General features: G+C 36.3%; 1 protein-coding gene across 1 annotated transcript in view; it reads right to left on the reverse strand.

Annotated features, from left to right (window-relative positions):
- The window catches only part of mrps5 (mitochondrial ribosomal protein S5), a gene marked incomplete at its 5' end in the record, with an annotated part of 29,364 nt that overhangs the window by 1,225 nt on the left and 3,771 nt on the right, over positions 1-24,368 (reverse strand). The window contains 6 exons of the mRNA XM_015368958.1: positions 630-766; positions 905-967; positions 5,974-6,031; positions 6,291-6,337; positions 6,641-6,731; positions 22,079-22,113. Coding sequence (XP_015224444.1) covers positions 630-766; positions 905-967; positions 5,974-6,031; positions 6,291-6,337; positions 6,641-6,731; positions 22,079-22,113 — 431 coding nt within the window. The remainder of the gene's footprint in view (positions 1-629; positions 767-904; positions 968-5,973; positions 6,032-6,290; positions 6,338-6,640; positions 6,732-22,078; positions 22,114-24,368) is intronic.

Raw genomic sequence — 24,368 nt, forward strand, 5'->3', positions numbered from 1 at the left:
AAACTTTTAAAAGTTTGTCATGCCACAATATTAACTACGAAATGGTACTTTTCAATAGATCCTCACCTGTTTCAGGTCTCTGTACTCATTGATCTGCAAGTTTGCCAGTGTTTTTTTTTTTTTACCCCTTTCTGGAGAACTTGAGCCTGACTAATACTGGCTTACTGCAGTAATCAGTATTCTGCTCAGTTGCACATTGCATGTGAAAAATATGCAAACTCTCTGTCAGCATGCTAAATGCTTGACATAGAGTATTAGAAGCACATTGTATGGAGGAAGCAAAAAAAAGGCTTTTGTTCTAGACGAACATAAATAGTTTAGCCTGAGTTTTCATTGAAAGCATACAAGAGTTATAACCCTCTATACCTAAAAAGGGAATATCTATACGTTTTGCATCTCAATCTCTGGCTGAGTCTGCTCTCATTGGTCTGTTTTGATTGCATCAGTAAATACATTATTTTCCAGATGTAGACACAAAAAAAAAAACTAGTTAAAAACATGAGTTACTAGTATTTCTTATTATTCAGTGGTTAGGAAAATGCATAAGTGGCCACCCTGTGCAAGACCGTTAAAGGAGGAATATGTCATTTTTCTGGAGATTTCTTGCCGCTATTCAAACATAATCCCACCTGATTGGCCAATCCGGTGAAGAGTGCCCGAGTGATGTTCAGGAGATTGACTGACCCGTCTACTTTGCAGTACATGTCCTTAATGCCAATCAGCTTGCAGAGAGTGATGACTGCCCTGTGGCAGTGCAGACCATAACCTGCAAACACAAGCAGTCAAACTCCAGCACAGCCTGCAGTCATTTGAGGATGGCTAAGGTAAACATCACAGAAGGATTTCATATAAATTTGCTGGGTGAGATATCTGGCATAAATTAACCCTTGTGCAGCAGACGCACCCTCGTTTTGCTTCTTCATACGCAGAGTTGTCCTCTTGAACCTGGAGTCAATGTCATGATAAACTGTTGGTGGAGAAACAAAACAGCTGCATCAGACATGGAAGAAAATAAATCATTAACAAATCAATAAATTCTAACTAGCTCCACATGTTTGAGTTGTTTCCATCTGAAGGCACTTTGCTTTATGCTTTTTATTTTCCACCACTCCTTGGGGCTCATATTTCTCTACATGCCCAGCAGCTGTCCCTCCACACGCGAGACTCTCCTGCTCACTGCAGCAGCTGTAGCTGATTACTTATTTAAACTCATTTCCTAACCCTCAAGGAGGAGTGGGTTTTGCTGGCAGATGCGTGGCTTCAGGTTGGAATCCAGCTCTTGCTGATGTTCGTGTAACCTGGAGTAGTCCAGTGTGAACCAAAGAACTCAGTTTTGCACATGGATGATGCAGCGGTGCAGATGAGGACGTATTGATGACGGACTGAAAAAAATATAAAGTTTATAACTATTCTTTTCAGTTCTCTACAGACAAATCCACACAAGTGATGAAATGAAAAGTTCAGCTTAATATGAACTTCATATTCACTTAGATGACTCATCCACCCCAGGGAATCAAGCATTTGTTAGAGCAACAGGAGGTCCAGCTTCATCTGACAAAGTGAGAAAATCAAGGCAGAACTTTTTTTTTCTTCTGAAATAAGAACCAATTTATCTCCCAGTAAATGGAAGATTGAAATAACTACAGAAAATATCACTCTAAATCTGTCTGATTTATTCCAAAAACAGACAGAAATGAGCAGGTGGATATATTCGGTCTTGCTGCGACTGACGAATGCATTCATTTTTTTTTATTTTAAACCGCTTACAAGCCTTTGCAAGATAATTAAAACTCAGTATTTTTACAGCTTGTCAGACCCACAAACTTCATTATATTCCAAGTGGATTACATACAGATGACTAATGTCAAGTGTTAATTAAAGTGAAGCAAAATTTGATGCTTTAAAGGAACAAACAATTGTGTACTTAAATATTCTTTAATGTTAAAATCTGGATATCAGATACACATTTTTCCTAATTCCCCATTCAAACACAACGCTTTTATGTTTTTGCAACCTTTAGGACCCATAGGTTTCTATGATGTGTTTCATCTCAATATCTACCCCAGTGATAGTGATCATTATCCTCATTATCACTGGTGTTTTAGAACCTAATGGACAACTGGGACATTAGGATTAACAATTACTGCAATCTAAAATATCCCGTGCAATATTCAAATTGTGCAGCCTGATAACTGGATGGTGCTAAACAGTGAGATATACTGTGTTGCCCTGCTTAGATGTAGCCCATTTAGCGCACAATTTTAACAGTGATTATGTTTAAAGCTCCAAACGTTAAGTCAACAGTTAACTCTGTATTTTACAAGAAAATTAAATCCAATTAATGAATATAATACCATCAATTCAAGTGCATTAACATATCCAAAGAACCATTTGTAACCTTTTTTCCATCTGAAAAAAATTATTTTGGCCAACAACTCTGACATTTGAAGAACAACTTATATTTTAAGATCAATATTTATAATTGTAAAGGATTTCATAAACAAACAAAAAAAACATTGTCTTTTTCACTTTAAATAAATGAAATGAATAAAATAATGGAAAAAAAAGTTTGAGAGGAAGTATTTTTTTTCAAGAGTGTGTTGATATGTATGGAAAATTATGTAAAAACTAAAAAGGAAATAATTTAAAGAAAAAAATAGAAATATTAGGGTTAATCTGTTTCGCAAATTAATATAATTATATCGTGAAAAATGGGATGAAGTGCCTGAATCTTCGTTAGTTAAGATATTTATAGTTGTATTAAATTAGTAAGAATTTTTATTTTACCCTTTACAATGAAAATAATGATTGATGATTAGACTGACATCTCAGTAGTCCAGGGCCGATGCATCTGCCGGTAGCCCATTTTCCTGAACAGGGTCGGAAGTTCCTGCTCTGCTCAGCGGACGCCATGTCAAGGGTGTCCTTAAATGGGTCTGACTTAGCAAACAACTGAAGCTTTATATTAAATAAAGATTTTGTTGATAAAAAGAAGCGACAAGCATCCAGCTCAACTGACACCAATGGCAACTCCAGTTAAGAAGTAAAAAAAAGTAAAAAATAAAACAAAAACAACTAGTACTGATATTTGGGGGTTTACAATAACATTCTAATCAAAGAATAGGACATTATATTTTGTTAGTTGAAGTAGAACTAGTTTAATTTATGCCAATGTGATGTTTTGTACCCAAGCATGTGGCAATAGTGGGAATAAACAGCTAATATTTAACTGGAGCAGACCTCCAGGAATTCTCTACAGTTACAACCCAGTGTAATCTAATCTCAGCATGAATACAGCTGATCAATGAAAGAGTGAAAAAAGGAGACCAAGGATCATAGCAGACAGGTTGTAGAGAGTTAGCAGCATCATGCTGTGAGGAGGGTTTCTTTTCTCATAATGGAAAGGGAGGCTGATGGATATAATACAGAGCAATCATGAGATGAAAACCTGGTCAAGGGTCAAAAACCAAACACAAAGCATGAGCTACAATGAAATGATTTCATATTTATATGTTTGAGAACAGTTCAGACCAAAATGAGAATGCGGACAAAGACTTGCTGTTCATAGTCGCCCTACAACTATCTGACTGACCTACTTTGTAAAGAGGAATTGGGAAAAAAACACTTTTTACACATGTAAAGCTGAAAAAAGTAACAAAAACTTTGACATATAGCAATGCAAAATGTTGTTCTGCAAAGAATCGACCATGGGGTACTACATAAAAATGTCACAATTTTCAGTTTTTTTTTTTTATTATTATTATGCAATAAAATATGATCATGTGCCTTTTTCTATCCACTTCACTACTTTCTTGGTCCTTTACACAAAAAAACAAACAAAAAATAAGAAAGGTTGTGGTTTGTTAACTAGCGAATTGTTAAGAAATTTACAAAAAAATGAAGTTTTACACAGCATTGAATTGAATTATTTGCAAAGAAATGATTCAGCAGAAGAGCTTTTGTTGCAGTTATGTTACTTTATACATAGTTTATACAGTAATGAGCAACTCTAATTTAATGCTTTTTGAATGCTCTTAAAAATTATTTTAATGCAAAAGTACCCATGACCTTGCAAAAGTACCCAAATGTATCACGATTGTGATATATTTGCATATTTGCAAATATATATATCATTTAAAAAACATTTTTTATAAAAAATTTTTTTAAATAAAGCATTTTAAATACCAAAATAATCACATTTAATGAATTTTAATGCCAGTTCAGGCCTTAATTTAAAAAATAATTATTTCAATGACTTTTAATGACCCGCGGAAATACTGTTATAAAACATCAGTTGGGTTAAATTTAAGGAACTTTAGATACAGAGCTTCAAATGCAGAAAGAGGGAAACTAAAAATTCCAGGTGCCAGGTGGTTCAGACAAAGAGGTGAAATAAAAAAAGAACTAACAGCAGAGACAGGATGCAGATGGCGGCACAGAGAGAACCTGAACCTGAGAAAATGAAATACACTGATGTTCTGAACTCAAGCAGGGCAGAGATCCCTATCCACACACACTCCGACCCTGCCTGGTTCGGGTCCAAATCAGGAAGCTAACTTTCTCCTCCGGTGGGTGTGATGGAGGCTGATGACTCACACATTAATCTTTCTGATGCTGCTCTCCAGCAGCGGCAAAAGAAGCCAACTGGAGCTTCCCCATAAGAAGGGACAAGCAATTCATACTGATTCCCATTCATTAGCTTACAAAGCCATCTTTCAGATTATGTCACTTACATGAATATGAGTGGGTGATTCATGAGGCAGCAGAAAGCCAAGTGGAGTCAGAGTGATTATGAGCCAAGAGGAAAATAAAGGAAACCTGGGGTGCAGGGTGGAAAGAGGTCAGATTTAAGAGACCTTTTTTTTCCTCATCCATGATCTTTATGTGTAGAACTTATCTCTGAAACAGACGTGTAGGTTTTTCCAGATAAATCACATAAATGGTAAGCAATTATTGTATTACTTGTCGAAGAATTATGATTACAAGAATTAGACTTTATTTTGATGAGAAAATAAACATATGTAACTGTATTTCCTACTAAATAAAAAAATGTATGAGATAAGAATTTTTAAGGATGAGGTATGTAAATTTGTTAATATGTTATCATTGAGAAACTCAGATTCTATGTTCTGTTAGTAAACACCAACTTTGGAAGCCTAGGGGCTGTGTTACTCTGTGCAGAAAATCACCTGAGGCAAACAGGTCCTTTCTCTTTGCCTATAGCAAAAATCCATTTGGAAAATGTTTGCCAGTTCTGAAGGGATGCTTGCAACATCTGTCAGCAGTTAACTACAACTAATTACATCAATGAACTCAGGGTCACTAACTAATATATTTTAAATGAAGTAACTTGAGTTTTTTAACGTTCCCTTTAAGTGATGTGATCTGACTGTAGGCACATGAAGTAGAAACACTGATTATTTCATCCTTTTGTAGCAGGTAACACACCCTTTACAGCCCAGTTCTGGCCTGTATTTAACTATTTAAAGGATACTGCCACCTGTGGTAAAAACATAGAACTGCAGCATTCTTCTTCTTGTTTTCGTTGCTCGCACTCGTACTTTTTTTTTAAAAACTTTTTTTCACTTTACCTGGAGTTTCCATTGGTGTCAGAGTTGACACCAATGGAAATGCAAATTAATCTTGAATATAATGCCTCAATCGTTTGCAAGGTCGGACCCATTTAACCGCAATGCGCCTGACGTCACATCCGCTGAACAACGCAGGAATTTCTGACAAATTAAATGAAGGAAAATAGGCTACAGGCTTATGGATGCATCGGCGCTGCACAACTGAGATGTCAGTCTGCTCATCAAACAATGTTTTAGTTGTAAAACGTGAATAAGTGTGCAGTAGGTTTTAATCCCTACAATGTTTCTCAGAAAGGTTCCACAAGCATAATAACCCATTCAACATATGGGTGTAAAGATGGCAGGATTTAAAGAATTAGCTCTACTATGATGAGGAACTTACTGGTGTGGTCGTTGTATCTTTCTATGTGGTACAAATGCCGTTTGGCTCGGTTCTTGGCCTGCAAATTAAAGATGCGTGACAGAAAGGGAAAAAAGTTTGTTACAATAATTTCAAAAAACTGATGATTAAGCAAATAAAGTTTTGAATAACAACCTTACATTCTCAACATTGGCTGACTGATTCAAATCAGTTGCATCATTATTTTTTAGCAGTGTTTTTCACTTGGTTAGAATTCATTAGAATGCTACATTAAAGTTCAAACTTTAAGAGAAAAACGTTTGAAAAAGGAACCTAAATCTAATGTTTTTTGTTCTTACCTTCCTCAGAGCTGCATTTCTGTCTGCTGCTTTACCCAAAGCGAACCCTAATGGGACAGAGAGGAAAGTCAATTTTACCAATTGGTTTCCTTCTCTTCTCTAAAAGCTTTTTTTGTGGTAAAAGAATAGAAACACACTTCAGTACTAAGACAGGACATTCATCCGTTTACTGTCAGGATAACAGATAATCTTATCAAATCATTTCCATTATTCACCATATTTCTTTCATATTTTCAACCAAATATTGTTCAAAGTTAACAGAATACAAAATCTGATCAACATTCTCTATATATAAAAAAAAATTCCACACCTGACCAACTTTATCAGTTTGAAGATTCAATGATTCAAACCTGCCACTCCGTTGCCGTTTCCTACAGCAACCAAACAGCTGATGGACCTCTTCCTTCCCTCCTTCGCCGTCATGTTGAATACACTCTTAACCTGAAATTCAAGAATAATAGGTAACATGAAAACAGAAAGCCTTTAAAGATTTATTTGTTAAAAACTGTCTGAAAAAAGTTAGGAGAGGATAGTTTATTGCATCATGTTGACATTTAAAAAGGACTTTGCAGATGCAGATCTTGGACATTTACAGGAACCAATTCTCACAACCCTGAAGGTATTTCTCTAGTTGTAAGCAATTTTTTAGCTATTTAACAGTCAAAATAGTCATTAAAATTAGAAGAAAGTTGCAATTGGAATTTTAGATCCATTAATATTCAATATGTTAGAATTTATTTTATAAATAAATTAATAAAGTGCATCCTTCTTAATCCTATCAATACAATTTTTAGTCAGTGAGATAAAAAATGAACTTACTTTAATGATTGTTAACTGATGTTTAGTGTGTGTGTTTAGTGTGTGTTTGCCATCAAGTCGGTCAATTTTATGAATGAGTTAGAAAACAACACATTTTCTGGTGTAACCGATATGTTCTGGAATATTATGTTGAAAACACTAGGGGGCAGCGTTGATATAGGAGAAAAAATAAAATGGTATGAAAAAGGAAGAAATGTTAAAGAAGCTTTGCAGAGGAGAGCTGAAGGACAAACGGAAGGATACAAAGGATTATGAGAAACTTGAGGAAAGGGAGACATAATCAAAAAACTAGCAAAACAACCGACAAGTAGAGAAGGAAAATTCATTTAAGATTAAGTAAGAAACTTGATTTAATCTGAAATGGGAAATAAACAATGCAGTAGAACATAGCCCCAACATATGAAACAAATTTAAAAAAGAAGAAGATGCCTAAAAACTATGTTTATGGTGAAAGGTATTTTATTCTGAGCCAATAACCTTCAACGGGATGAATGTACAGCCAAATATACAGAAGCGTTTTCCAAATAAACGTGATGGGGGGGGGGAATAAAAGTGCATGATGTGCGAAATGATGAGTTTGCACGGTGCCTTGATGACACACAGCCATAATGCTGACTCCCAGGGAAACAGCATGAAGTATGACACAAACTGAAAACACACACACCTGTACAGAAACCCAAAGTGAGACGGAATGCTGGGTTATGGTTTCCCAACTGAGCTGCTCCTTATCGGAGTGGTACATAAAACACAGTCCATTAGACAAATTAGCTTATTAAACTGAGTTCATTAGGAAGATTAGGGCGCTGATTTGAATATACATTTGAAGACGTTATAATGAACTAATTAATTGAATTTTTATACATTTGACTTCGCGTCATTACTTTAAAGTCATTGCTCACAGTTCTCTGTAACCTTGACTCTGAGGTCAGGGTGGATTACATTTTGTTACATGATCTGCGGTGGTTATATGGTCTGAGCCATCTTCCCTTTTGACCCTTTAGAGCAAACTATTTGTGACAGGTCAAGTAGATAAAGCATAGTTCCATTTCTGTGACACATTAATACACCTTGCCTATAGCAAAAATACGTCTAAAATGATGTGCAGTTCCAAAGGAATGCTTACAACTGAAGCCTCTGTCACTGGCAACTTTAAGCAATCCCATTAATGAAAGGAAGTCTAATTAGAAAAAATGACACCATATTTTATTTTACCACTGAGAAAGACGAAATGTCATGATTTTCTGATCTGTTGTTACTTCTGACAGCAGGAAAGAAATCTTTAAGCGAAAGCAGCTGCAAACCTTGATAATATCAGACTGTAGGCAAAAGTAATCTCAAACGATAAGGCTATCCCTGGTTTGTTAAAGATAAAACAAACTATTAAAGACACTGCTTAAAAAAAAAAAAAAAAGGGCTTCAAAGAGTTAAAGTCCTATAAAACCTAAAAGTACATTTATGCTTTCCGGTGTATTTTCTTTTTTTTTTTTTAATTGAGCAGCTTTAACATATAGCACCAAGCGATTTTAAGCATGTTAGCCACAAATTGCAACTTGCTCTGGTGTGTTCATGCTCAACAGAGAGAACAAGTGACAGGGCTGTGCTGCATTTCATCTGAAGGCTATCCAAAGTCTAGCTTAGCCTTCAGCATCACCAGTTATGCAACAATAATATTTCAGTGAATGGTTTATAATTTAACCAAAGGGCCATTGAAGGAGGATTGGGGTCAGGGCAGCAGCACACACCGAAACATTCCTGCAACAATCCAATGTTTCTACTTTCATGGTTGAAAAAACAAAAAAGGCACAATTATATGATGCTTTGGTCATAATATCAAACAGGAATTTGTGATTGTTTGATACATACGGGTTGTTATGAGCTTTTGTCACATCCTGTTTTGTTTGGAGTCTAGGATAAAGAAATGGCAAGGTTTCTGCACAGATGGTGTTTCACACACATCTTGCAAATCAGATTACATCAAGTTATTAGTTCTCATGTTTCTGTGTTGCTCTAGGCTAAAATTGCTGACGTCTGTGAAGATGATGAGGAGCTCCTGGATGCAGTTGTCACTGTAGGTGAGAACGCATAGCCATGGTGGAGCTTTTGCAGCAGAGCAGATGGGCAATGCTTTTTTCTTTCTTTTTTTTTCTTCCTTAGTCGGATGAGCGACAGAACGCCGGTGGGAGGATGTTTCTATCTTGCTCTCGCTACTGCCTATTTGCTTATTTTCCCTCAATCTGTTGAGTCGTGTCTCCCTGTCTGTCTGTATCTGTCTATAAGTTGGGGTGCGGGGGAGTGATGATCTCAGCACGTGGAACCGAAGGCAATATGAAATCACAAAGAATCTGACAAAGATGTCAACTTTACAGTTGCATTGTCCTTCCAGCAAACCATGTATGTTTTTCTCACCTTTGCAAACGTTAAGGGATTTTAACTGTAACACAAGTTTACATGAAGTAGCACCCTAAATAAGCAGTAAGCAAGATACTTTATTCTATTTATAATTTGTTTTTAAAGAACTATAAAGTAAGTGTTTCTAGAACGTTTTTAATGTCAATTTTCTATAGTTTGTATTGTTTTTTTGGAAACCTAAAATATCAAATACAGTAAGGATGTTAAAAAATCTCAGGCAATATTTATGTTGTCCGAGCAAACTATGTTACAATTTCGCTCTAAAAAAAAAAAAGCAGTACAAATAATAAACAAAACAATCTCACGCTCCATACAATGCAAACATTAAGATGAGGATTTAAATGACAAAACACAGTATGAAAATTACAGTTATTAAATCTGACATTACTGTTTGATATGCAGAGAACGACTTAAGAGCTTTAGAGCTAGATTTTACATTATTATTGTTTAATTTTTATTGTTGCAACTTTTATGTAATTTCCCCCCAAGAGATGAGAAAGCACACATCTTATCTAAAAGTTTAGTTAAAGTTTTAGTTGTACTACCAGCTGGATGTTCACTTGCAGCAAAACTTCCAAGGTTCTTCACTTCAGGAGGGGAGGGAAAAACATAGAAGAAAAAAAAAGAAAAAAGCCCTGTGCTGTCACTGACGAGGCTCCATCTCCGTTAATGAAACCACTGAATCCTGTCCAAGAGGCTGCTGTACCTGGAGCGAGGCCATGAACATCACTTTGATCTTGTTTCACTTTAACTCTGTCATTCCTTCTTTTCATTTTAAACAAACTACTTTGTTAGAGTGCCAGACATGCATTTTTTCTTCTTAAAAGCTGATGTTTGCTATGTTTTACTTATAAACCAATTGTACACTGTTCTGCAAAATTTTTTGTCTTAAACCATCTCTCTGTGTGCTAGCAGTTTATTTCCTATAAAATATTTAGCATGATCGAAGCTTTGTCATCACAGCTGCACTCTTAAAAGACCACGCAATAGTCTGGTACCAAAGCCTAAACGTGATGATAATAATTAGTAATTACTTGAATTGGAAAAGTAAAATGTACCTTAAGTTAAAGAGGGACTTAATTCTAAAAAGGATTTATATTTAAGAATTAAAAATCAAAGTTTGATAAATCAATTAGGTGGATTTGTTATGATGATGTTTATAAGTTAAATCTAACTCTGCTATAACACCTGTGTTTCTCTTTATATAATCATTTACTCTGGGTGTATTCTATGCAACCAAAAGAAAATAGCCAGAAAATGGATGGTCTTAAGGTCTTTTTCCTGTGTGCAGTGCAAACTGGGACTTCTACCCATATCCTCTCCTCTATCTTCTCTGCAGTTCACAGCTTGTAGCTGGTTTATTGATTAAAAAAAGAAACTCACTGCTTTGGAACAAAATGCCTGTCATGCATACATTCATGTGGCTGTAGGTGTTAAGAAAGAATGATGAAAAATTGAGGATAACTATGATCATAGCTGTGAAGTTCACCATGCTCCAAAAGGACCCAAATGAGCTGGAGCAGAGTTGACCAATAACAGCAGCACTCTTAGTAGATCTTCACTACACAAGGAAACAAAGGTCTGACTCTGTAAGTTAGCATTAGGACATCAGAATAGGAAACATGGGGTTTTGTGAAAATTTGCTAGAGGCAAAGATGCCTGTGACATATTTTTAAACACAAGATAAGATCAGGGACAGCGCTAGCTATTTGGAGGCCCTGGGCACAAATACTGTGTGGTGGTCCCCATGTAGAAATGAACAAAACATAGTTACCACAAGGCTGGAAATGGAAGAAAGTGACTCAGAAAGGCTACATGTTGGCAGGATACCAATGGATTGCCTGACATGGGAACAGTATTAGAAGCTTTATAAAAGGGATATTTTATTGAATTTGTTTTTATGGATTGCAGAAACAGGCAAGATGATGTGGTCTTTAAAGGAAATGAGATACATATAGCTTTTAATAGTATAGATCTGCATTAAGTGGACAAATTCAATATGTGGGCTAAGTAAAGGGGGTTGCTTATCTCTGAAAGTAATTTTCTTACATCAATTTTTATGCATATATGGTCTTCATTTACTGTCCAGAAATGGGAAATATTGTAAAATTCACATGACCTGGATGTTTTTACAGAAATGTGTGTACTTAGTAATAACAAGGTGTTTATGTTCTACTTTCCATTGTTTACATTGATGTTGCATTAAATTTTTTTTTATATCTTATCTTATCCATCAGCTATTTTAAGACATCTGAAAATGTCCTTACGACTGATAAAGTGAAGACGGCCAATCTATGTCCAGAAAGTTTCCATTTTCTCTTTACATCAGCCAACAACACTCGTCTATGCTCGATGCTTACTCTCATTGGTTTGTAATAGAAACTTTTCTTTACCATTTATTGATTGTTGTTTGTACACCCCTGAACCCAATACACAACCATTGTGGTTCTTTGCACTACAACAATGTTGCTATTGTGCTGAAGTAAAGCAGACTTGATGTCATGGGAACCATCTACTGTATAAACTTTTCATTTTTTATTTTACTTTAGAAATGACTTCTCAATATCAATGCTTTGAACAGCTGCAATAAATAGGACAAATTAAAATCATACGGGAAAATTAAGGCAACAGATATTTTTGAGGGATTAAAAGTAGGAAACAAATACAATGTATAAATACAACTTTGGAGAGTATAATACAGCACAAGAAATCATCCTATAAAGCACTACTAGAATAAACAGTTTCACAGGACAAGTTTTATCTGGAGAAACCACGTAATAAATAAATTGCCCCTACACATCTTCTTTATAGACAGAAGATTTCAATTAAATATATAGACATCTTCCAGGGAGGGTTTAATACAGCACAGTGCAATGCATGATATGTTCCACCATCTGTGTCCGTCATTTTTTCTCCAGCCTTTTCTTTTTGGACGCTAAACATGGGATTGCCTCTCATGTTGTCATTGCTTTTATGTTTTTTTAAATTTATTTATTCAATTTATTTTTACAGTGTCATGTCTGGCAATGTTGCAATAAGAATAAAGAGAGCCCAACATTGCTTTTATGTTTAGTAATTTTAAACTTTATTTGTTCAAAGAAGTTTAGTGTCGTCTCTGTAGCGGAAAACCACATTTGAATTCAAGCTTTGCTGTTTTTGTTGTCTACAGCAGTAAAATAAAATCCAAAGGTTTGTTTTGTTTGTTTGTTCAATCTCTTCAAGCACACATAGTTAGAGGTAGACAGGTGATCACAGAGAGTAGAGCTGTCTCCTGACCTTTTAAGGATCAGCAGAAACCGCTTGAGCGGAAAACAAAATAACATTCAAATTACAGCTCACATGAGGTCTGAGAGGTATCAAAGTATGTTTTAATCATGCTTTTAAATGTCGTCAAAAACCTTTGCATTGATGTGCATTTAAACTTTTACAGTTCCAACTACAACTCTAATTACACCTACAGTATATTAATATCAGTGTTTCCCACCATCAGCTAGAACTGAAGAAGACTATTGGGTTTCCTAACATTTCCTTTGCCAAGCTGTTTTAAATTCATCCACTCCCAAGTTTAATAAAAAATCACCTGTGGCTTAGCTTTTTTCACACCTAAAATAATATGGCTAAAATGGCAGAACTTTGTTACAACCAGGCTTAAAGTATAGAGGAAGATCTTTTATTTCTGGGTGGATCATCTAAATAAGTAGTCTTTCTAACTGTCAATCATTCTGATACGTTTATGTAAGGCTGTCCTATGTGCTCATCCCGTTTGCCATCTTTATCTGCGCATGTGCACTTTCAGGCTTATAAGTGGTGAGCTACGGTTTCAGCCAGTCATTGAAGCTCACCTTTCTTACTGCTGTTCTGTGAAAATGGCAGAGGGTCGTAAGATAAAAAGTGTCCGCGAAGTGTATGAGAAGAAAGGCCTCAAAAGAGGTAGATATATCCTGTAATGTTTTGCGCAGTGAGCTCCCCTCACAAAGCATTATGGGATTTGCTGTCACAGCGGCCCACTGTCCCTACCAAACAGCGGAATAATAACAAAGATGGCGCAAGCACCGTACAATGGAGGACGAGTTCCGTGACCACAATAAAGTCCACTATATAGTCCCCACTTTATAAAGCAATTAAGGGATTTAGGGGTTAGGGCTGATGTTCGGGCTCAGTAAGCATGTATTGGCTATGAGAACAGCAGCTATTAAAAGGAGCGTGCATGAGGAGAAATTGGCTCGTGCATGCTCTCGCATGCAAATTTTTTCTTAAAGTGGAGTCTTTTAAAAAATGCGGGAAAGTCCTCCACAATATATTTATGCTGAGAAGTAATATATTTACAAAAAACCTAAGCTTAATGAAATCTTAAATCAGAGTCATCGCTTCTTTGGGTTTTTTTTTGTTTGCTTTTAAAGATTGTTTTATTTTATACCTTAAATTTCATTAATTTTTTTCTTTTCCATGTTAACACCATTTGATGTTAATATTAGAGACTTTAAGACAAACTGAATTTGACTCATGTAGATATGAGTTGGAAATGGCTTTGCTCTTTTCAGTTTCAAAACAATAAAATTATATATAATATTCATTACTAGTGATTAATGACTATTATTGATCTGTAGATAGATCGCTATAAAAACATTGAATTTTTTCTTTCATGTATTTGTATGGCATTAAGGGTACTTATTAATTTTTTTTTTCTTTTTTTACTAAATGCACTGATGGAAGGCATCCAATTATTGGATTACCCTTTGCTGTGTGGTTGCAGTTTCTATCACAGCCTGTTTCTCTTTAAGCTTTTAGGAGAAAAAAAAAAAAAAAGGCAAACAGAAAACTTTTCTAATACAAAAAGTACAACCTAGGCTCTTAACCGGTTCTGATATGCTCTGTTCCCCCATTGGAGTAAAATATAATAAATCTTTCCAACCTACAGCAAACTGCAGTTCTTTTCACACTGTCAAAGACAACCACTGGCATCATATTTACTGATAAGGTAGTGGGCCAGCTGGAGAAATACTCATATTGTTATTATTACTTTACTCAATGTGCAAAAGAAAAACAAGTTCAAGCTCTCCGAATGTAACATGAAGGCTCTGATTTTGGGATCATGCTGCACCAGCCTGGCAATCCACAAAGACCTACTTTTAAAGGGGTCATAGAATGATTCTATAGGATATCTGGTGCTGGTCCTTAAGGTCTCTGAATAGGGTGTGTAACATTGGTTGGGCTGAAAATGACATATTTGCTGTTCTATGCGCCCTAATGCAAGCCTGGTTAAAAGCCCTAGAATGAAACGACAGGTTTTATTCCTTTATGGTATGCTCATGAATATTTAGATGAGCTGTGCACTGATTGGTTGGTTTACAACGAGTGAAGCTGCTGAGCAAAGACGCATCATAGCAACTAGCACCCACTGACCAGACGTCCTCCTTTTCGTGGACGTCCTACTTTTCATACCTAAAAAAATGTCCGGCTGGGATTTCAAAATTGTCTGGGATTTTTTTGACTACAGTACACCACGTAGTCGAAACACACCGGGCACTCAAACTGAGCTGTAAGCTCTGGGAACCCCGGCGGATGGGGGCAGGGAGCCAGTGGGGGACGGAGCGACCAAACCCGACCCGATGACAGTAGCCCCTCCTCCATTTGAGGACGGGCAGCTCATGGCTCTCTTCTAAGGTCTGGTCCATTCAGCGGTTCAGCACTTCATAACCCACCCCCCGTGGGCCAGTGAACCAGTAGGTTGGTCTATATGTCAATTTCAGGGCGTGACAAAAGTACAGGCCAGAACCAAATAAGGCAACATCCCCGAATTGAGGTCAACTTGGGGCTTCGTTTGAATTCGCCCGTTCTCTGTACATCCATTTCACCCACTGATTACTAAGAATTAGTCATGTCAGGCGAGAGTTCTGATGTGACGTCATAAATGTAGGCTTGCCGTGACAAGCTGTTGGCATGTCAGAAAGAGCAGAGTATAACATTGGAAAGGAAAAAAGAGAGCACCATGGAGCACCAGGTCTTACCTAGTAAAATGCTATTTGGTGAGTATGAAGAACTTAGAAGTTTTATGACAGCTTTTTTATGGACTATGCAATTTCATGAGCCATCATCTGTTTGTGGAGCATCAGAAGTATCGAATTCGTGAAAATAAAGAGTCTGATAAATATAACTGTATGTGTTGTGGGGACAGTTCTGTACTCCCAGACCACAGTGTACGCCCATTTCTGCCCAGAAATAGAAATGTCCATCATATTCTGGAGGAAACTAAAACAAACGTTGCTAACACATGAATGTTATTGCATCAGATATTTAATTAAATGTAATTCAATTGCATACAATTAAACTACATAATAATTTGAATAATATGCCAGACCTTGAAACATGTTTAAAGGTTGTGTAGTACATACGAACAAAACTAAAATATGTGCTCATTACATTAGAACAGAACTACTTATTTTGAACGTCAATGTTTTAATTTGAGGACAACATTTAGTTTTCAAATACAATTATAAGGCAGCCTATAAATGAAAATGCTTAACGTTGTGGTTTAGAAATCTGTTTCATTATGCTGTGTAAATGCCATAGTACAAACATTTTTGTAGTTGTTATGAAATTTAGACAATCCCATGTACATGATGTACTAGAATATACCATAAAAGCGTATCCACTAGAAAATCCTACTGAGTTAGAAGAACCTATCAGGACCACCAACAGCTTGTCATGCTGTGCAGAACTGTGGCCTGCTTGAATGCTGCAATGCCAACATTAGTTCAAAATGCTATATTAGTTTGGTAAATGTACCAAAACAGAAGGTCTAAACTGAATGTTTTTTATAAGGACACATATATTATTTACTGAATGCTGATAAGATTTATAGACAGACATACAAATGCTGCAGAGCTTCCCGATTCAAACATGAATGTTAACATGTATTCCTGTTTTGATTACTGTCAAAGGTATTTTACTTAAGTGGATTTATGCACATTTTTTGCCTCTGGTAGAAAGAGGCAGAAAAAAGAAAGAAAGAGTGAGCCAGTCAGTACTAAAAACTACTGAAGGATAATTTTGTGTGGAAATTAAGTATAGGGCTGAAACAATTAATCAGATAAATTGCGATTAATTGATTATTAAAATAATCTTTAATTAACTTAGTAATCTATTAATCATTAACTGGAGTATAGAGACTGTAAAACATAAATTTAGGTGACAGAGCGGCCCACTTAGAGCAGTAATTACACCAAAACCAAAGAAATAAGATTTAAAAAAAAATTTTTCTTTGTCAACATGCTCTTACCAGAACTTACAAGTTGAAAAGGTTTAGTTTCCCATGTGCATGTGGAGCATGCGTGGTTTCTCTCTGGGAAATCCAGCTACCTCCACCAGACCAAAAACCTGACTGTAAGGTAATTTGGCTTCTCTAAATACTCCTTAGGTGTGAGTGTGAGCGTCAATGGTTGTTTGTCACTGTGTTTCCCTGTGACGGACTGGCGACCTGTCCAGGGTGTACCCCGCCTCTCACCTGTAGACAGCTGGAGATAGGCACCAGCAGGGATAAGCTTGACAAATGGATGGTTTCATTCTGCAAAACTCATAAGGAACCTTCAGCTATCCGATCACTAATTGAAAAAATAATTGACAGATTAATCAATTAGCTAAATAATTGCTAGGTGCAGCCCTAATTAAGTCCAACTTACGTTCAAGTTAAATTGAAAGTTAAACTTTGTGGCTTATTGCCTTTATTTTCCAAACTCATATTAAATTGTCTTGCTTCACGTCCCCCTTTTTTATTCCTCTTCCTCCCTGCTTGCTCCTCTCCCGCTGGACCAGCTCACTAATGCAGCCTCATCGTCCTTGGGAGACAAGCCTTTTATTCCAGTAAGCCTCTTCCATTTCATTAGGCTTAAATTTATAGTGGCACACACACAAACCACTGTGAAGGGTGTATTTATAGAAACTGATGGCACCATAAAAGTGTCCGTCGGCTTCCAAAGGGAAGTCTAATGTCTGTGACACCATTCTTATTAATGTAGACAGGAGAGCTGGAGAAGACTGTCAATGTAAAACACACTAGTATGCATTGTCTGATTATGTAGCAGCTGAGAAAAGCATAACAAAAGCATACTAGAGAAATATATAAAATATAAAGAAATTTTAACCAGCTGTATAGCATTCATTAATAATGCAAAGCTTAGTCCCATCACATCCTCTTGCATTATATTGTGTGTAAATGAGTGGCACAGAAGCATAGCTGGAAGTTTTGTGTGTATATGTGACCCTGTGGCATTCCTCTCATTAGTTCGCTAGGGCCCATCAGTGCTAATTGAATTAAGGGGAAATTCTGCATGATGAACAAAGAATCTAAATTAAATGTCTGTTGAGAGTAACTTATCCATATGCTATTCACATATATGCAGTAGTCTTTTAATTCAGTGCAGAGTGGAGTAATGCAGTTGTAGCCTGAGGTTTGAGGCTACAGTTGTCTGGGTTATGTTTTTTTTAATCAAGTTTCTTTTTCTTTGATTGACATAATTTAATTTGGCTTAGTTTCAAAAATTTGAATAATGACAAAAACAAAATCATAAATCAGCTAGTTAATCATGGTCTAAAATATTCAATAAAAATAAAAATAAAAAAAGCCTCTAAATAATGACGAATGTGAAAATGGTCAGGAACAGTATCTGTAGTAGGACTGCAATTAACGATTATTTTAAAAATCGATTAATTTGTTGATTATGATTTTCCATTAATCCATTAATAATCAGATAACAAAAGGTTCATTAAAGAAGACTTTTCATGAAATTAAACCAGGTGAAACTGAAATTTTTCTACTTCAGGTTTTCTGGATAGAGCATATTGACAGAGAATTGTTTTATTATTTTAAATGCAAAATGTTTATGTATTATTTTTTGTACAGTTTTGGTATAATTACTGCTCTAAGTGGGTCGCTCTGTCAGCTAAATGCAGGTTTTGGGAGTCTCTATGCTCCAGTTAATGATTAATTGATTACTAAATTAGTTGAGGATATTTGAATGATCGATTAACCATGATTAATCCAATTAATTGTAGTTAAGCAGTCTAAACAAATCTGTCCAAAACAAAAGCAAAAAACTATGGATCTTGGTTAAATAAAAAAGGCAAACAAACAAAAACAAAATAGGTCTTTAGATCTAAATGTTTCTAGAAAAGCTTTGCTTCTTCAATGATTTAGCTTTGTGGACTTTCCAATTATTTTTACAAATTAAATACTGCATTATTCTGTTGAAGTAACAAAGTAAAGCCATAAAGAGTTTTTTGTTACTTAGCTAAGGTAAATATGGCAAAACAATGTTAGTCTGAGAGATGCTAAAAAAACCTCTTAATTATCTAAGAAAATAATAATTTTATTTTTATTTTAAAGTACATTTTTCTTCAAAATTGTCTCCAATATGGAAAGGTACATTGTTATTTGCCAATTAAAATATATCTAAAAAATATTCTAAATCATACCAATTAAAACATCTCCAAGAACAATGAAATGTATTGTTTGCTGGTCAAAATGGTCAATTTTAATAACACCCTGGGTGATAGAGCAAGATGAGAGAAATATATAAATTCATCATACTTGTTCACATAATTTATTTACCCTATCTCAGAAGTGAAGAATTCAAACAGAGTAAATTAAAAAAAAAAGGCTAAAATGTGAGCTACCATTACCTCTACTACAGCCATGGCCAAAAGTATTTAGAATGACACAAATATTATATTTTCACATGATCTGCTGCCCTCTGGTTTTTCATGTGTGTATGTCAGATGTTGTCGTCACATACAGAAATACAATTGCAATCATATTATGAGTAACAAAAGCTTTTAATGACAGAATGAGTTAATGCAGCAAGTCAATATTTGCAGTGTTGAACCCTCTTCTTCAGGACCTCTGCAATTCTCCCTGGCATGCTCTCAATCAACTTCTGCACCAAATCCTGACTGATAGCAGTCCATTCTTGCACAATCAATGCTTGCATTTTGTCAGAATTCCTAGGTTTTATGACAAGGTGCTCCATCACACTGGAAAAGGCATTGTTCATCACCAAACTGCTCTTGGACAGTGAGAAGTTGGGAGAAGTTGCTCTCGGAGGACATTCTGGTACCATTCTTTGTTCATGGCTGTGTTTTTAGGTAAGTCAGTGAGAGAGCCGACTCCCTTGGCTGAGAAGCAACCCCACACATGAATGGTTTCAGGATGCTTTACAGTTGGCATGAGACAAGACTGGTGGTAGCGCTCACCTCGTCTTCTCCTAACAAGCTGTTTTCCGGATGTCCCAAACAATCGGAAAGGGGATTCATCAGAGAAAATGACTTTACCCCAGTCCTCAGCAGTCCACTCCATGTACCTTTTGCAGAATATCAGTCTGTCCCTGATGTTTTACCTGGAGAGAAGTGCTGCCCTGCTTGAGACCAGGACTTGCTCAAAGAGTCTCTGCCTCACAGTGCATGCAGATGCACTCACACCTGCCTGCTGCCATTCCTGAGCAAGCTCTGCACTGCTGGTAGCCCCATCCCGCAGCTGAAACACTTTTAAGAGAAGGTCCTGGCGCTTGCTGGTCTTTCTTGGGCGCCCTGGAGCCTTTTTTAGCAACAATGGAACCTCTCTCCTTGAAGTTCTTGATGATGCGATAGATTGTTGACTGAGGTGCACTCTTTCTAGCTGCGAATCTCTTTCCTGTTAGGCCATTTTTGTGCTGTGCAATGATGACTGCACGTTTTTTTTTAGAGATAACCACGGTTCACAGAAGAGAAACAATGATGCCAAGCACCAGCCTCTTTTTAAAGTGTCCAGTAGTGTCATTCTTACTGAATCATGACAGATTGATCTCCAGCCCTGTCCTCATCACCACCCACACCTGTGTTAATGGAGCAATTACTGAAACAATGTTAGCTGGTCCTTTTAAGGCAGGGCTGCAATGACGTGGAAATATGTTTTGGGGGATAAAGTTCATTTTCTAGGCAAATATTGACTTTGCAATTAATTGCTGTTATGCTGATCACTCTTTTCAACATTCTGGAGTATATGCAAATTGCCGTTATAAAAACTCAAGCAGTAGACTTTGTAAATCTTAACATTTGAATCATTCTCAAAACTTTTGGCCATGACTGTAGTGTAATACCTTAGAGGTACAATATAGAAGTTTTATGATAGAAAGAACTGAGCCAACGTTTTCTAAAGCATCATATTCTCTTTTTCAATACAAACTTTTACTCTAAAAAGTTACCTACTGAAAATGCCTTTCTTAAAAGTATTGATGTCCTTTATAGAAGAAGAGAAAACAGAAAAGAGAGTCTTTGTTGTGAGATGTGCTGCTTTCTTTACACTGTGAACCTGAACGAAGCTGTGACCTCTTTACCAATTTTTCTACTTTTAGAGACCCACACAAAAGCTCGTCCAACTCTGTCCATAAAGCTAAGATTTTCTCTTTTTACATCATGAGACACTGCAGTTAAAGCCTTCAAATGTAAAAGCTTTATCTGAAATATTTTTAATTCAATATGATTTACCTTATAATTGGTAAACAAAAAGCCTGTTACATTCAACATCAATGACTGAAACATTAAGAAGAATACACTGGGAAAAACTCTAAATCCCTAAACACATAGTTTTATCCCATTTAAATGACAGCTTGAAAAAAAAAAAGAGGACCTGAAAAATTGAATCTGACTTTCTTTGCTTCCAGAGAAAGAGATATGAGGAAATCGACTGATTTTTTTTCTGATAAAGTGAATCTTCCTACCCTGGCCCTGAAGAAAGTGTGTGCTCCAGTGCAAGGAGGGACTTTGTCCCAGTCATTAATGGTGGCCCTGAAGGTCATCCATCACATAACAAAACAACCACAACATAACACACCAAACACCACAACACAACAATCGCCAAAAGTGATCTTAAAATCTGGTGGCAGCAGTACTGTCACTACCCGATCCATACCAGTAGCACAATCTGTACCATCAGCTCATTTGCACATGCGCAACTGCGTGTTGTGGGTGTTGTTCTTTTGTGTTGCGGCATTGGTTGTGTTGCAGCTGTTGTTGTGTTGTGGGTGTTGTTCTTTTGTGTTGCAGCTGCTGATTTTGGATGTTGCTTTTTGCGTTGCGGCTGCCGTTTTTTGGCTGTTTTTTTTGTTTTTGTTGCGGCGTTGGTTGTGTTGTAGCTGTTGTTGTGTTGTGGGTGGTGTTTTGTGCTGTGGCTGTTGTCTTTTGTGTTATGGCTGTTGTTTTGCGTTGCGGCATTGTTTTGTGTTGTGGCTTTTGTATTAGGTTTGACCCTTCAGGGCCACCGTTGGCTACTACACCAAAACAATTCAACACAGCTTATTTCCCTTGCTCTAATAATCAGGGTTCACCATATCCAGGCATTACAGATTGCTTAAAGACTTGTCAAAGTCTTATGCTGACAAAACCTGGATTCCAAACCAGCATCACAGTTTAAAACTTAAACCACTTCACCAAGTTTGTGACAGTTAAAATGAGAAAGTATGTAGACTTTTTCTGCATAAACAAGAACTGTTTAAGTTTGTAATCTTTTCAGTACAATGAAAAAGACTCACCTCAATAACTCGAGAATCAAAGTCTTCATAGGTTTCTGTCAACAAAGGGAAAAAAAGAACTCAAATGAATACATCACTACACAGACTACTACCAGCAGAAGCATCTGCAGTAGCGTAGCAAGTTTACACTTCTCATTGTCAGTAACCTGTGAAGGACATTAGAGTCTCCCCCATGGCACCCTACTATCTTCTAAGCAATTAACAACAAACAGAAGCAGATAAAAAGTAATGCTTTTTACATAAAGCCCCCTAAATATGCAGTGAATCAACGTCTCTGAAATTGTAAGTAGAGTCTGCATGCTGTAATTTAGTTCTTCATAACTGATTTAAAGAATTTTAAAATTGGTAGGGTTGTCTGGAGCTATGCCAAACTAGTTTAGATCTTATTCAGCACTACTTGGGACCGATTCGTGATGATAATTTGGGGTAAATAAAATAATCAGTTGTGGCTTTTCTAAAAGGACTATTCTTTGGCTACTTTTATGTAACACAAATTCCCTTAGTTTAAATTGAAGGGTATCAAAAGCTTTATAACCATGTCTAGCCTGTTGATACATAACATCATATCTTCATGTTACAGTAGGATATGTGTTTAACAATATATTATTTTTTTATTTATGTAATGCAAAATACAGTTCATTTTGACCCCAAAAATGTAAGGAATTAAATCAGCATTCAACAAAACATGGGGTTAAAGACTAGAGATCATGCTAGAAACGTTGGTGTGGTTTGGACTAAGTACTGTATTATACAAACCACATATAATCGTATGATAAATCAGCATATAAAATTAAAAATGATAGAATTTTAAAGTAATTATTGGATTTCTACAAACTGTTAGACTTTAAATGTGTCAGTTTTGTAATTTAAAAAGAGGTTTATTGATTTATTTCATTGCAATATGTATTCTACTGTGGTTGACTTTTTTATGTTGAACTGTTGAAAAGGTAGCAGCTGGGGTGGGGATGAGATAATTTAGGGGCATGAAAACTTTTTGTAAACCAAAGGGGAACCCAGAGCAATAGTTTAGGAATCACTATAATATGTAATGCAAAAATGTTGAGAATTATGAACCACCCTATATTGTTCTTTTGGACCACACAATTCATCAGGGTTTATACAGGAGGAACTCTAATTTAATGCTTTTTAATGATATACACGGCCAAATCCTTCGTAATATTTACCATCGACAGGCTGCAGCCATGTCCCGAATTTCTCGTTTTCCAGCCATCTATGTTAAAATTTGCATTTTCCCATTCTCTTGCTTTTTCTGTGCCGCGAGCTTCTGTTCCGAACATATGGCTTTAGGATCAACCAGGAGTAGTTCCACGCGGAACCAGTTAAATCTGATATATCTGACTTTTTTATATATATATATATAAGCATTTTAAATGCCATGATAATCACATTTAATAAAATTTGATGCCAATTAAGGCATTAATTTAAAAAAATAATAATAAAATGACTTAATGATTTTTAATGACCCGCAGAAACCCTGATTATTTATTTCTTTGTGCTGATTTGAATTGCTTAATACTGAGTAATGAATACAACCCAAATGATTACGCCTGTAAGAACACATAAATGAAAGGAGGAATGGAAAAAGTGACACAAAGAGAGAGCAACGAGTAAATCAAAGCATCGTCTCTACTCTGATGGCTGTCTGAGGTAAACAAGCTGAACTAGATAGCATGTAATGAGGAGGGGAACAGGAAGCCTTCGCCAGTCTAAATTAGCTTGCAGTGGTCCTCTGTGACAGTCAAATAGAGCTGGTATAGCAGAAGTCGCATCACTGTGGGTTTATATTGGATTTCCTTCAACTTTCAACCCAAAGCTCTGATATAAACCTCTTGCTCTAAGGTCAGGCTGACAACATGGAAAAGAAAAATGTTCTTCATAACACTCTAATCTGACCTCCTCACTGCCCACATTAAAAGCTTTAAATTACATCTGGAATAATCACACCTCATAAAGTACAGCAGGTTCGAAAGAAGGTGGCAATGTTTTGAGATGAGAACATTAATATATATTCATTGAGAAGAATAAAAACGGGAAAACCCAGAGAGAAACTCAACATGGGAGGTGAAAACCAATCTATATCAAAGCGGACAGACAGAAATGTCTTTCTAAATTAGGAAATTGTCCCACTTGACACTTGAGTCGAAGCCTCATCTTCATCGCTGATAATGGGCTCCCATACTGACCCGTCACTCTTATTCTCCCACACAGCTGCACAGCCCTTATTACTCCTCTGCTGATCCATCCATCTCCCCTCTTTTCCCACAGCTAC

This window comes from Cyprinodon variegatus, unplaced genomic scaffold, assembly GCF_000732505.1.
Source record: "Cyprinodon variegatus isolate N-32 unplaced genomic scaffold, C_variegatus-1.0 Scaffold2294, whole genome shotgun sequence".
Lineage (NCBI taxonomy): Eukaryota > Metazoa > Chordata > Actinopteri > Cyprinodontiformes > Cyprinodontidae > Cyprinodon > Cyprinodon variegatus.